The 12351-nt window shown below is 44.7% G+C and overlaps 1 protein-coding gene across 5 annotated transcripts in view; it reads right to left on the bottom strand.

Moving 5' to 3' along the window:
• The window catches only part of CSMD3 (CUB and Sushi multiple domains 3), a 580687-nt gene that overhangs the window by 395535 nt on the left and 172801 nt on the right, over positions 1–12351 (bottom strand). For all 5 annotated transcript variants that reach the window (XR_014566768.1, XM_083748860.1, XM_083748861.1 and 2 more), the window contains exon 4: positions 8214–8408. Coding sequence is in view for 4 of the 5 variants with exons in the window: in XM_083748860.1 (XP_083604986.1) it covers positions 8214–8408 (195 nt within the window). In the remaining variant the exon portion in view is untranslated. The remainder of the gene's footprint in view (positions 1–8213; positions 8409–12351) is intronic.

Genomic DNA, 12351 nt, shown 5'->3' with positions numbered 1-12351 from the left:
TATACCAGAAAGAAATGGATGTCTCGTATACCCCAGGTAGTGTGGTTGCTGACCTTGAGCCAGACATCCTGGAAAGTGAAGTCAAATGGGCCTTAGAAAGCACTGCAAATAACAAGGCCAGTGGAAGTGATGGTATTCCAGCTGAACTATTTAAAATTTTAAAAGATGATGCTGTTAAGGTGCTACACTCAATATGCCAGCAAGTTTGGAAAACTCAGCAGTGGCCAGAAGATTGGAGAAGATCAGTCTACATCCCAATCCCAAAGAAGGGCAGTGCCAAAGAATGCTCCAACTACCGCACAATTGCACTCATTTCACACACTAGCAAGGTTATGCTTAAAATTCTACAAGGAAGGCTCAAGCAGTATGTGGACCGAGAACTCCCAGAAGTGCAAGCTGGATTTAGAAGAGGCAGAGGAACCAGAGACCAAATTGCAAACATGCGCTGGATTATGGAGAAAGCTAGAGAGTTCCAGAAAGACATCTACTTCTGCTTCATTGACTATGCAAAAGCCTTTGACTGTGTCGAACACGGCAAACTATGGCAAGTTCTTAAAGAAATGGGAGTGCCAGATCACCTCATCTGTCTCCTGAGAAATCTCTATGTGGGACAAGAAGCTACAGTTAGAACTGGATATGGAACAACTGATTGGTTCAAAATTGGGAAAGGAGTACGACAAGGCTGTATTTTGTCTCCCTGCTTATTTAACTTATATGCAGAATTCATCATGCGAACGGCTGGGCTGGATGAATCCCTAGCCGGAATTAAGATTGCCGGAAGAAATATCAACAACCTCAGATATGCAGATGACACAACCTTGATGGCAGAAAGTGAGGAGGAATTAAAGAACCTTTTAATGAGGGTGAAAGAGGAGAGCGCAAAATATGGTCTGAAGCTCAACATCAAAAAAACGAAGATCATGGCCACTGGTCCCATCACCTCCTGGCAAATAGAAGGGGAAGAAATGGAGGTAGTGAGAGATTTTACTTTCTTGGGCTCAATGATCACTGCAGATGGTGACAGCAGCCATGAAATTAAAAGACGCCTGCTTCTTGGGAGAAGGGCAATGACAGGCCTACACAGCATCTTGAGAAGTAGAGACATCACCTTGCCAACAAAGGTTCGTATAGTTAAAGCTATGGTTTTCCCAGTAGTGATGTATGGAAGTGAGAGCTGGACCATAAAGAAGGCTGATCACCGAAGAATTGATGCTTTTGAATTATGGTGCTGGAGGAGACTCTTGAGAGTCCCATGGACTGCAAGAAGATCAAACCTCTCCATACTGAAGGAAATCAACCCTGAGTGCTCACTGGAAGGACAGATTGTGAAGCTGAGGCTCCAGTACTTTGGCCACCTCATGAGAAGAGAAGACTCCCTGGAGAAGACCCTGATGTTGGGAAAGATGGAGGGCACAAGGAGAAGGGGACGGCAGAGGACGAGATGGTTGGATAGTGTTTTCAAGGTTACCAGCATGAGTTTGACCAAACTGCGGGAGGCAGTGGAGGACAGAGGTGCCTGGCGTTCTCTGGTCCATGGGGTCACGAAGAGTCGGACACGACTAAACGACTAAACAACAACAACAACAACAACAACAAATGGAGGCGAGGATGAGGCTTGGGATTCCTACTGTGGAGGGGCGAGGGAGGTATAGCGGGGGGGCAGATGTCATAGGCGAAGGGGATCGAGATATGGATATGCTCGTACCCCTTCCAATCTGCGCCCCATCCCGAGAGACAAGGGTAGGGTGAGCAAGGATTACTCACCTCCGTCACTGGTGTTGTGCAATGCCAGGTCTATAGGCAACAAAACCGCCACCCTGCGAGATTTCTTCATCTCGCAGGGGGTCGACCTGGCTTGTGTGACGGAGACCTGGGTGCGCGAAGGGGATACTGTTACTTTACGAGAGATGGCGCCCCCGGGTTTCTCCGTCCTCCACCAGTCGCGGACTGTGGGCCGGGGGGGAGGGGTGGCATTATTAATCCGGGAAGATTGTTCTTTCAGGGCTCTACCATCGCCATCAATCCCCGGCATTGAATGTGTTGGCCTAGTGTGGGGCTCCGAGGTGAGCTTGGCTGTCTGGCTGGTGTACCGGCCACCTAGCGCACCAGCAGCCACCCTGTCAGGCCTGCTGGAGGCGGTGGCCGGCTGGGCCTTGGAGTTCCCTAACCTATTGGTATTGGGGGACTTCAACATCCATGCTGATGCCACTCCCTCATCACAGGGTCTGGACCTGGTGTCTTCCATGGCGACACTAGGGCTCTCTCAGTTTGTTTCGGGCCCCACACATCAAGCAGGCCACACGCTGGATTTGATCTTTGGCGTTGGTATAGATGTGATCATGTTTCCTTCGATGAAGGTGCCATGGTCTGATCACTACGCTCTGAAAGCGAGGATTGACGTTCCACCCCCACCCTGCTTAGGTGGCGAGCCGATTTGGGCTCGCCCGCAGAGGCTGATGGACCCTGATAGATTCCGTCAAGCCTTGCGGGACCTTTCTCCCCCTGGCGACTCATTGACTGAGCTTGTTGAGGGCTGGAATACCCAGCTCCTGGCAGCTATCAATGAGATCGCACCTAAGCGCCCTCTGCGACCCCGCAGAAACCGGGCTCCCTGGTTTACCGAGGAGAACCGGAAAATGAAGCGGGACCTCAGACGGCTAGAGCGAGTATGGCGGCGTGCCCGTGACGGAGCTTCAAGAACATCTTATAGGGTTTTTATGAAAACCTACGAGATGGCAGTGAAGGCCGCTAAGAAGTCCTACTTCTCGGCCTCCATTGCACCCGCTAGCTCTCGCCCGGCGCAATTATTTAGTATAATTCGGTCTTTAACGTCCCTCGAAGGAGAGCCAAATTTAAATAACAATTTGACACACAGCTGTGAGGCATTTGCGAGCTTTTATGCGAAGAAGGTCTTGTTGCTCCGCCATGACCTCCCTGCCAATTTGGATACAATAAGGGAACTGGAGGCCCCTCGACTGTCCTCGGGTCCAGTATTGGACCACTTCGACCGGATATCCCCAGCCGATGTGGACAGACTCCTCCGAGCTGGAAAGCCCACCACCTGTCCTCTTGACCCGTGCCCGTCTTGGCTGATTAGAGCGTGTCCAGACGAGGTGCGGGCCCTCCTGGGGGATATCATCAATTTGTCCCTTGGCATGGGGACATTCCCAGGGGAACTGAAGAAGGCAGTGGTGCGCCCTCTCTTAAAGAAAACATCATTAGATCCTTTAGATCTATCCAATTACCGCCCGGTTTCGAATCTTCCGTTCCTGGGTAAGGTGATTGAGAGAGCGGTTGCTGAACAGCTTGGTGGGTTTCTGGATGAAACATCGGCTCTGGATCCATTCCAGTCCGGCTTCCGCGCTGGTCATGGGACCGAGACGGCTCTGGTTGCCCTAACAGATGATCTTCGTAGACAGCTGGATCGAGGCAGGTCGGGGCTGCTGATTCTTCTAGATTTGTCAGCAGCTTTTGACATGGTCGATCAGGAACTTCTGGACCACCGCCTTGCCGACGTGGGGATCCAGGGCACAGTCCTTCAATGGCTGCGCTCGTTTCTCTCTGGTCGGGGACAGAGGGTGGCGCTTGGGGGGAATTGTCATCGCGCCACTCCTTGGTGTGTGGAGTGCCTCAGGGTGCAATTCTCTCCCCGATGCTTTTTAACATCTTTATGTGCCCCCTCGCCCAGCTTGTCCGGAGTTTTGGGCTGGGCTGCCATCAGTATGCTGATGACACCCAACTCTATCTGTTGATGGATGGCCATCCTGACTCGGCCCCAGACACACTGATCAGATGCATGGAAGCTGTGGCTGGATGGTTACGTGGGAGCCGGTTGAAGTTAAATCCTTCGAAGACAGAGGTACTCTGGCTGGGACGGGACGATATGGGACTGAAGGGGCAACTCCCATCTCTTGCGGGGGTGCAATTAGTGCCAGCACCGTCCGTTAAGTGTTTGGGTGTAATCTTCGATACCTCCCTCTCCATGGAGGCGCAGATTGCAGCTATTACATAGGCGGCATTTTTTCATCTCCGCCAAGCTAAGCAGTTGGCTCCTTACCTCTCTCACCCTGACCTAGCCACTGTGATCCACGCGACGGTCACCTCCAGACTGGATTATTGTAACTCGCTCTATGTGGGGCTGCCCTTGAGACTGACCCAGAAACTCCAGCGGGTGCAGAATGCCGCAGCGAGACTCCTTACGGGGTCTTCGCTGCGAGATCACATTCATCCGGTGCTATACCAGCTGCACTGGCTCCTGGTGGAGTACAGGATCAGGTTTAAGGTGCTGGTTTTAACCTTCAAAGTCCTATACGGCCTAGGGCCCTCGTACCTACGGGACCGCCTCTCCTGGTATGCCCCACAGAGGAACTTACGGTCTTCAAACAAAAACACCTTGAAGGTCCCAGGCCACAGAGAGGTTAGGCTGGCTTCAACTAGAGCCAGGGCTTTTTCGGCTGCGGCTCCAACCTGGTGGAATGCTCTGTCACAAGAGACAAGGGCCCTGCAGGACTTGACATCCTTCCATAGGGCCTGCAAGACAGAGCTGTTCCGCCAGGCCTTTGGTTAGGGCGCAGCCTGACTCCCTCCTTTGGCAACCTTTACAAAACTTTATGGTTGCCATCAATCTTGATTTTAATTAATTTTTATAATGTTTTTATAATGTTGCACTATTTTGGTGTTGTTAGCCGCCCTGAGCCCGGCTTCGGCTGGGGAGGGCGGGATATAAATAAAATTTATTATTATTATTATTATTTCAGTGTTACATTTTGTTGGTTGAATGCTGCTTCTTTTATAACTTACCTTATATATTTTATTGGAAGGTTTCAACCCTTAATGACACCCTATGAATGTTTTTTAATAAATAAGGCAAAGCCAAAGGATAATGGGCATGTTGCATTTCACAGCCAACCAGCATATGGATATCCACCAGACCAAAGTACTTTTTTTAAAGAAGCAGTACACCATTTTCAGTAGCTAATCTCTAAACCTATTAATCAGGGGTAGAGAACATGTGGTCTGTTAGATGTTGCTGAAGTGCCACTCTCATCATACCTGATCATTGACCATGTTGGCTTGGTCTGATGGGAGCTGGTGGCCAACAACCTCTGGAAGTTCACATGTTCCCCCGCCTACCCACTCTAAACATGTACAACAGCTCACATATGAATACAACAACATAATATCTTACATTCAGGTAGATAGCCGTGTTGGTCTGACGCAGTCAAAATAAATAAAAAAAATTGTCCAGTAGCATCTTAGAGACCAACTAAGTTTGTTCTGCGTATAAGCTTTCCTGTGTATCTGAAGAAGTGTGCATGCACACGGAAGCTTATGCACAGAACAAACTTAGTTGGTCTCTAAGGTGCTACTGGACAATTATATGTACTATCTTACAGTTTATTTTACAGAATAAGTCATGCAAAGTGTTTGGAGCATTGAGTTCATTCCGACAACATACTAAATTTATGTAATGTATGGAGCTGAGAATGGTATCTTCTTCATACTCCTTCATAAACCTTAAGCAAGGAGTGGACACTGTTTACCAGAAGGAGAGATTGCCAATCACCTGCAATTATTTAATCAACTTTTCCTTGAACTCAGGACTACCAACACTTGGCTCAAGTAGACACACAGGTTCGTAGATTATGAAAAAGCAAAGATGCTCCTTCCTTAATTAAAAGTTCATTCATAGGGAGTTTTAGGACATTGACAAATGAAACTCCCTATGGATGATAATTTAATCAAGGAGGATCTTCACCAGAAACTGGAGGAAAGTAATAAGGAGCTCATTACAGAGTAATCACCCTCAATAACCTCCAGCAAAGCCACACATTGTATAAATAAAGCAGTGTGCTATTAAGTGGCAAGAGGCCTGATAAAATTGATTCTGTTTAAGGGTATATGCAGATGTAGCTTGCCTAGTGAGCCTATTGCAAGGGTGCGCTCCTTGTTTCTCAGTTTTGATAGGTGGGTATATATGCAGATAGATGTTACATGTCATAAAAGGATAAACTGGTTCTGTGAGTAAGTTTTCTCAAATTTCCAAGGGCAACCGCTTTTTCACAAGTATGTAAAATAAACGTGCTCAGCCACAGATAAGCCTTTTGCAGCTGTTCCAGTAGAAACAGTTTTAGTCAGAGCACTGTATGTCTAGAACAAATAGTATTACAGTGGTACCTCGGGTTACATACGCTTCAGGTTACATACACTTCAGGTTACAGACTCTGCTAACCCAGAAATAGTACCTCTGGTTAAGAACTTTGCTTCAGGATGAGAACAGAAATCATGCTCCAGCGGCGCCGCGGCAGCAGCAGGAGGCCCCATTAGCTAAAGTGGTGCTTCAGGTTAAGAACAGTTTCAGGTTAAGAATGGACCCCCGGAACAAATTAAGTACTTAACCCGAGGTACCACTGTAGTTCTATTTTGTGACTGGGAATGGTCACTGGGACTATATAACACCAGTCCTAAAGGATCTACCCTGGCTCCCAGGTTTGAGAATTGGGGGACGCGGGTGGCACTGTGGTCTAAACTACTGAGCCTAGGGCTTCCCGACTGGAAGGTCAGTGGTTCAAATCCCCACGACGGGGTGAGCTCCCGTTGCTTGGTCCCAGCTCCTGCCAACCTAGCAGTTAAAAAGCACATCAAAGTGCAAGTAGATCAATAGGTACCGCTCCAGCGGGAAGGTAAACAGCGTTTCTGTGCACTCCTCTGGTTTCACATGACCTGAAAAAACTGTCTGCGGACAAATGTCGGTTCTCTTGGCCAGTAAAGCGAGATGAGCGCCGCAACCCCAGAGTCGTTCGCAACATAACTGTCACGGGTCCTTTACCTTTACATCCATAAATATCTTGTACTAATACTGAGTATTTCTCAAATGACTTCCACACAATTTTGCTTTGTTTCTAGGCTCTTACTTATCAATATCTATCCGCTGTTTCTGCTAGATCTTTACCATACCACCTCCCAGTGTTGCAACTATTTGCATCCTGAAACTGAATTTCTTGTTCCCATCCAGCAAATGAAGCACAATTCTTCCTAACACAGGAGTGGCTAACTTTTTCAGTATGAAGGCTGCATTCACCCTTGGTGAGCCCTCCAGTATCTGCATGCCAGTCTGTGTAAATCAGCTGAGGAAGAGGATTCTTGCTTCTTCTCCTTGATCGATCAATCAAATGACTGGGCACTGGCGAGCGGGAATTTGCATCCCCATCAGGATGCTGAACTGAGCAGAGTTTTTATAATATACACTTGGAGGTAAGGGTGGATCAGCTCCCAGGACAGAGATTACCCACCCCTGCTGTAGCACATACATGGTTAACCCCCTTACTAATTTAGGCCTATCAGTATAGAGCTTCACTCATTAAACAGTCATTAAAAGCTGGAATCTGATGAGTATTGGATTCAGATCTAAAACCCATGTGGCTGGGCTTGAGCTTATTTAAGTCTTGTTGGAAGTCAGGTGTGTAGCCCTAATTTCAAATATATTAGCTTAAAAGAGGTATGAGGTCATATGATTGAAACACATATGCAAATCACTTCAGCAGTCACTTTTTATTGTTATCTTTTGCATACATAGCTGGTAAAAGCCCAGGAACAGATAGTGAAAGTGAGCTTGGTTGCAAATGAAGCTTTTAAATATTTTTATGTGCATTTTTATTCAGAGTGTAAGAGACTTTATGGCTTTGTTTTATAATAGCTATTTATTTTGATGGGTTTTAACCACCACAAATGATTTTTATTGGCCTGTTGGCGAAAACTGACACATTGTTATGTTTTATGCATCTCTTAAGTAATATTCTTTAAATGCATCGGCCTGTGAGGGACCTATTTTAATATGATGATTGATTGATTTTGTCAAATCAAACATGGCAGTGAATGTTTCCCCTTTTTTTAGTTAGAATAAATAAATGCTGGCATTATAGTTCAGAGGAGTGTACGAAAATACTGGAATCTGATCAGAAATACTAACAAACACAATTTTTCATTTGTGGCAAATTTTCCCCAGTTGTGTTCTAGAAGCAACTATTTCTGCTTGTGAGATGGCAACCAAAAGTAAGTACATTGTATGAAAAAAATAAGGGATACAATCCAACCAAGGTCAATCACTTTCTTGTTATTAGTTGTTCCAGTGGAGTTAATCATGTCTCCTTCCACTGAAGTCAGTGGTACTTTGAAATGCTTCCCTTTGAATAGAAATTGTTCTTTAATCTTACCTCTGCAGATAGGAACTGGAAAATCCCAGGATGCTGTGTTGACTGAGTTAGCTATACAGGTGAGCTGGGGGTGTCCATCCAAGATGTATCCTGTCACACAGCTGTAGCGGATTTTGTCACCAACATCAAACCTTGTACCATACAAGACACCTTTAGGTGGGACTCCAGGATTTCCACAAGAACTGCTCTGTAATTCTGTAAAAGAAAAAATGGATCATCATTACTACAAGAGAACATAAGTGAAATAACATATATTTGAAACACCATTGAAAAAGCCTGCAAACACCCCGTTTTGCCCCTGCCCCATTCTGTCACTTTTTGTGATGTTTTTGGGTCACTTTCAAGTTCGGCGCAATGCATGTATGCGCGGTCTCAGACAAGTTGGACATGCCTAAAATGGTCGCTGCCTGGACTACGTGACAATCCGTTCTTAGGGGGAAAGGTCTCTGATATGATGCATAATGTCACAGTATAGACAGTGGTAAAAAAAAAAAAGGTGAAGCCAACTCAATAAACCAAAACAAGTAATCTAAACAAGTCCTTTATAGCTTTCATAAAAGAGTTCAGGGCAACAATCAAGTAGAGTCAATTTCTACTAGCTAAAGAAATTATGATGCATTTTAGGGAGTAATATTGCAGCTCTACAGAAGCCCCACAGGAGATAAATCAGGACCTTGAGTACTGAAGATAGATAAAAGAAGTGTACTGAGAATAATTAACCTTTTGAACTTTTCCCCCTTTTTTTCCCTGCAGCCAGAAAAATAAGGGTCAGAGATACAAGTAATTAGCAAGTAATGAAAACTGAGACACCAACACTTTGTTTTTAAGTCTGCAGTGACCAACAAGCCAATTACACCAAGAAGAAAAAGCAACCACACAAGTTTAACGATAAACCACATAACACCAGTGGCTGCTTTTTGTCCAATGATGGCCATACATTTAAACAGCAAGATTTTAACACCTTTTAATCCTTTTGTTTTTTTGTACTTGGCTGGGAACTCACAAAGTGTATAAATTATAATCTGAGGTATTACACTGAAGGAAAACCTATTTCCATATCAACCTGCCCAAAAGCTAAGGTCATCCGAAAATGCCCTTCTCCAAATGCTTCAGCAAGGCTGATGTCACCAATGGATAGAGTTATGGAATTATCTCCCCAAGGAATCAAAGCTGTTATCATTTAGATGTCAGGCTATAACCTTGCTATTCACTCAGCCATGCACCTGATTTTTCCACCTGCTGCTTTTATTTATGGTCTGTTTTAGTATATTGTATTTAAAATTTTGTTTTCATTCTTCTGTTGTTGAAAACCACCTTGGAAGCAATCATGATAAAGTGCAGTATTAAAAAAACACCCTTGTAACTTTCAAAACACAATTGTAAATAAGAAAGGTCCCACTCCTATGCCCACCCGCTGCGTTGCTGAGTTCAATGGTACTTTATTCTGAATAGATACATATAGAATTGTGCTGTAAAGGTGCAATCCTGTACCCACTGGGCTGGGAATGCACCCTGGTTCAATGAGGATTACATCTTGGACATAGATAATTTAAATCAGTTTAGTAATGATATTGACTAGGAGTATAAAGGTGAAAATTCATTGTTGTGCTATGATGAACGCTCCTGCAGCATGCTAGATGGAATGGTTTTCCCTCTGCTCCTCCCGACTGTTCTTGGGGTTCTCCCACCCACCAAGTCATCTTTTGGGGGCACCATGGGGCATGGAGGAAGGAGAGCGGGAAGCCCCACTGCCCAAGGGCTTGCACTAGGAGTATAAAGGAGTATGAGTGTACATGACTCATTAGGTGAATCCTGTCATTTATAACTATTTCTGCCTGCTAGAAGGGGACTTTGGAGGTGCATTTCTAAAACACAAGCAGGCCATGGAGCAAAGTTCTCCTGCTTAAAGTAAAAGAAAAAGGGGGGGCTCACTCAGGGCATGTGAAAACCCTCAAAGCACATCTAAAGTAGCTGCATTGATCTCAGCCACATCAGCTGACAGCATTCTCCTTTCTTTCTTTCCCAACTGTGCTCTCCAAAATAATATGTGAGCACATTAGAGGTTCTGCCACATCTGATTGCTTATTGCCAATGGATTGCTGGCTCTAATGGAAAAAAAGGTGATGAAGTTGGTGGAATCATTTGGCCTAGCTCCACAGAAGTCAATGTAATAGACTAGATTCCATTATCTGAATTCTTGGCTCACAATATTTAATTTTCATTCATTCTCCGGTTCCTCCCTATTTTATTACGGCTCTGTCAACATAATTGCCAATATATTTAAAAGAATTTACTCATTAATTCAGAGAATATCAGATTGCATAATCATTCACTCCTGCTAGTAGGTAGCTCAGTATTCATTTCCCCCCATATACTCTGGACTCCACCTTTCGGTAAGAAATGCCAGTAACAATTTTATTTAACCTATAAAAGCAGGGAAAACTTCCTTTCCTGTAAGTACTACAGATATATAAATAAGGGGAAACAACTTCTAAGGTTGAAGCCATTTCCTTCTTCTGGTCTATTGGGCATACAATGTTTCATTAGCGGGCATATCAGCTAAAAGTGGGTCATTCACTGGTTTTCTAAAAATTTCTTTTATCCTAAAGTAGCAGATATTTTATATATTTTGCTTGCTAGTGAGGCTCACCAATGCAGACTTCCAAGTGCATGGAATGTGAAAATTGTTTTAATTGCAGGAATATGTTATGTGGATTCCTTAGAGAAAAATCTATGGGTTTGGCATTATTTTGTCATTTCAGAGGTTTACTGGCCTCATATTCAAATAAAGTAAAATGAGAGATTAGTAACTTCCCCCAAGTTCTCCTTGTTTTGACATCAGTTTTTGTTTTTAAACCTGGATCATTCCAGAGAACTAGGTAGGATCTTAGAAAAATCCCTGCCCTAATCCCTGCTACCCCTACCCCTAAGATAAGTGGCATCCTTTTGCTTCCCTTCCAAGCCAGACAGTGGCAGGTTCAGATGCGCAGGTGTGCAGAGATCTTCAAAAGGAGACATTCTTCCTTCCCCCCATAAGCAGTACATTAGGAGGTACACCACAAAGGCTGTTGTGAAATGAGTACTTTTGAGGGCTGCTGGAATTGCAACTGAGACCAAGAGAGAACCATGCCCCAGCAGCCACAGGGATTTCATCCCCAATAAGCAGCATGTCAGGAAGTATACTGTGGTAATGTATCAAAAGCATTGGCTAAACAGAGCAATCAGCAAGATGCCAACCCTAACTCCTGATTTGGGTGGTAAACACACATCTGCAAGTGGGCCTACTGCAGTACCCTGCCTAGAGTATATGTGGAATAATTTTCGCTCATCACTATTTTTCACTAATGGTGGGGGGGGGGAGAGGAAAAACACAAATGGGGGAAAGAGAGGAGCACAAAGGTCTGCAGTGTGCTGCTGATTGCCATATTATGCACTGGAGATTGGAAAGCAAGACATCAAAAGTAGAATATTGTTGGAAAGACAGCAACTTCCATTTCATTCCCCCGTTATAGTAATACTCAAATGCAGTTGATTAATGTACCAACTAAACTAACTAAAGTTTTTACCCCTAATTCTGGAAGAGCAAAGGAAAAGAATTCCAAGCACAGGGTCAGATTTGCTTGATTTCTGTCCAAGCAGGACCAGCAGAAGCAAGAGAAGTTGGTGCGATGTAATAAAGAGGAGAGCGCAAAATATGGCCTGAAGCTCACTATTGAAAAAAACTAAGATCATAACCACTGGTCCCATCACCTCCTGGCAAATAGAAGGAGAAGAAATGGAGGCAGTGAGAGATCCAATTTCGTTGCACTTGTGCAATGTTGCACTTGTGTAATGACAATAAAGAATCTATCTATCTATCTATCTATCTATTTTACTTTCTTGGGCTCCATGATCACTGCAGATGGTGACAGCGGTCATGAAATTAAAAGACATCTGCTTCTTGGAAGAGAAGTGATGACAAATCTAGACAGCATCTTAAAAAGAAAAGACATCACCTTGCCAACAAAGGTCTGTATAGTTCAAGCTATGGTTTTCCCAGTAGTGATGTATGGAAGTGACAGCTGGACCATAAAGAAGGCTGATCGCCAAAGAATTGATACTTTTGAATTATGGTGCTGGAGGAGCCTCTTGAGAGTCC

This window comes from Podarcis gaigeae (genome assembly GCF_964106915.1).
Source record: "Podarcis gaigeae genome assembly, chromosome: 7".
Lineage (NCBI taxonomy): Eukaryota > Metazoa > Chordata > Lepidosauria > Squamata > Lacertidae > Podarcis > Podarcis gaigeae.
The sequence above is the reverse complement of the archived record's forward strand: the minus strand, read 5'-3'. Positions and strand labels throughout refer to the sequence as shown.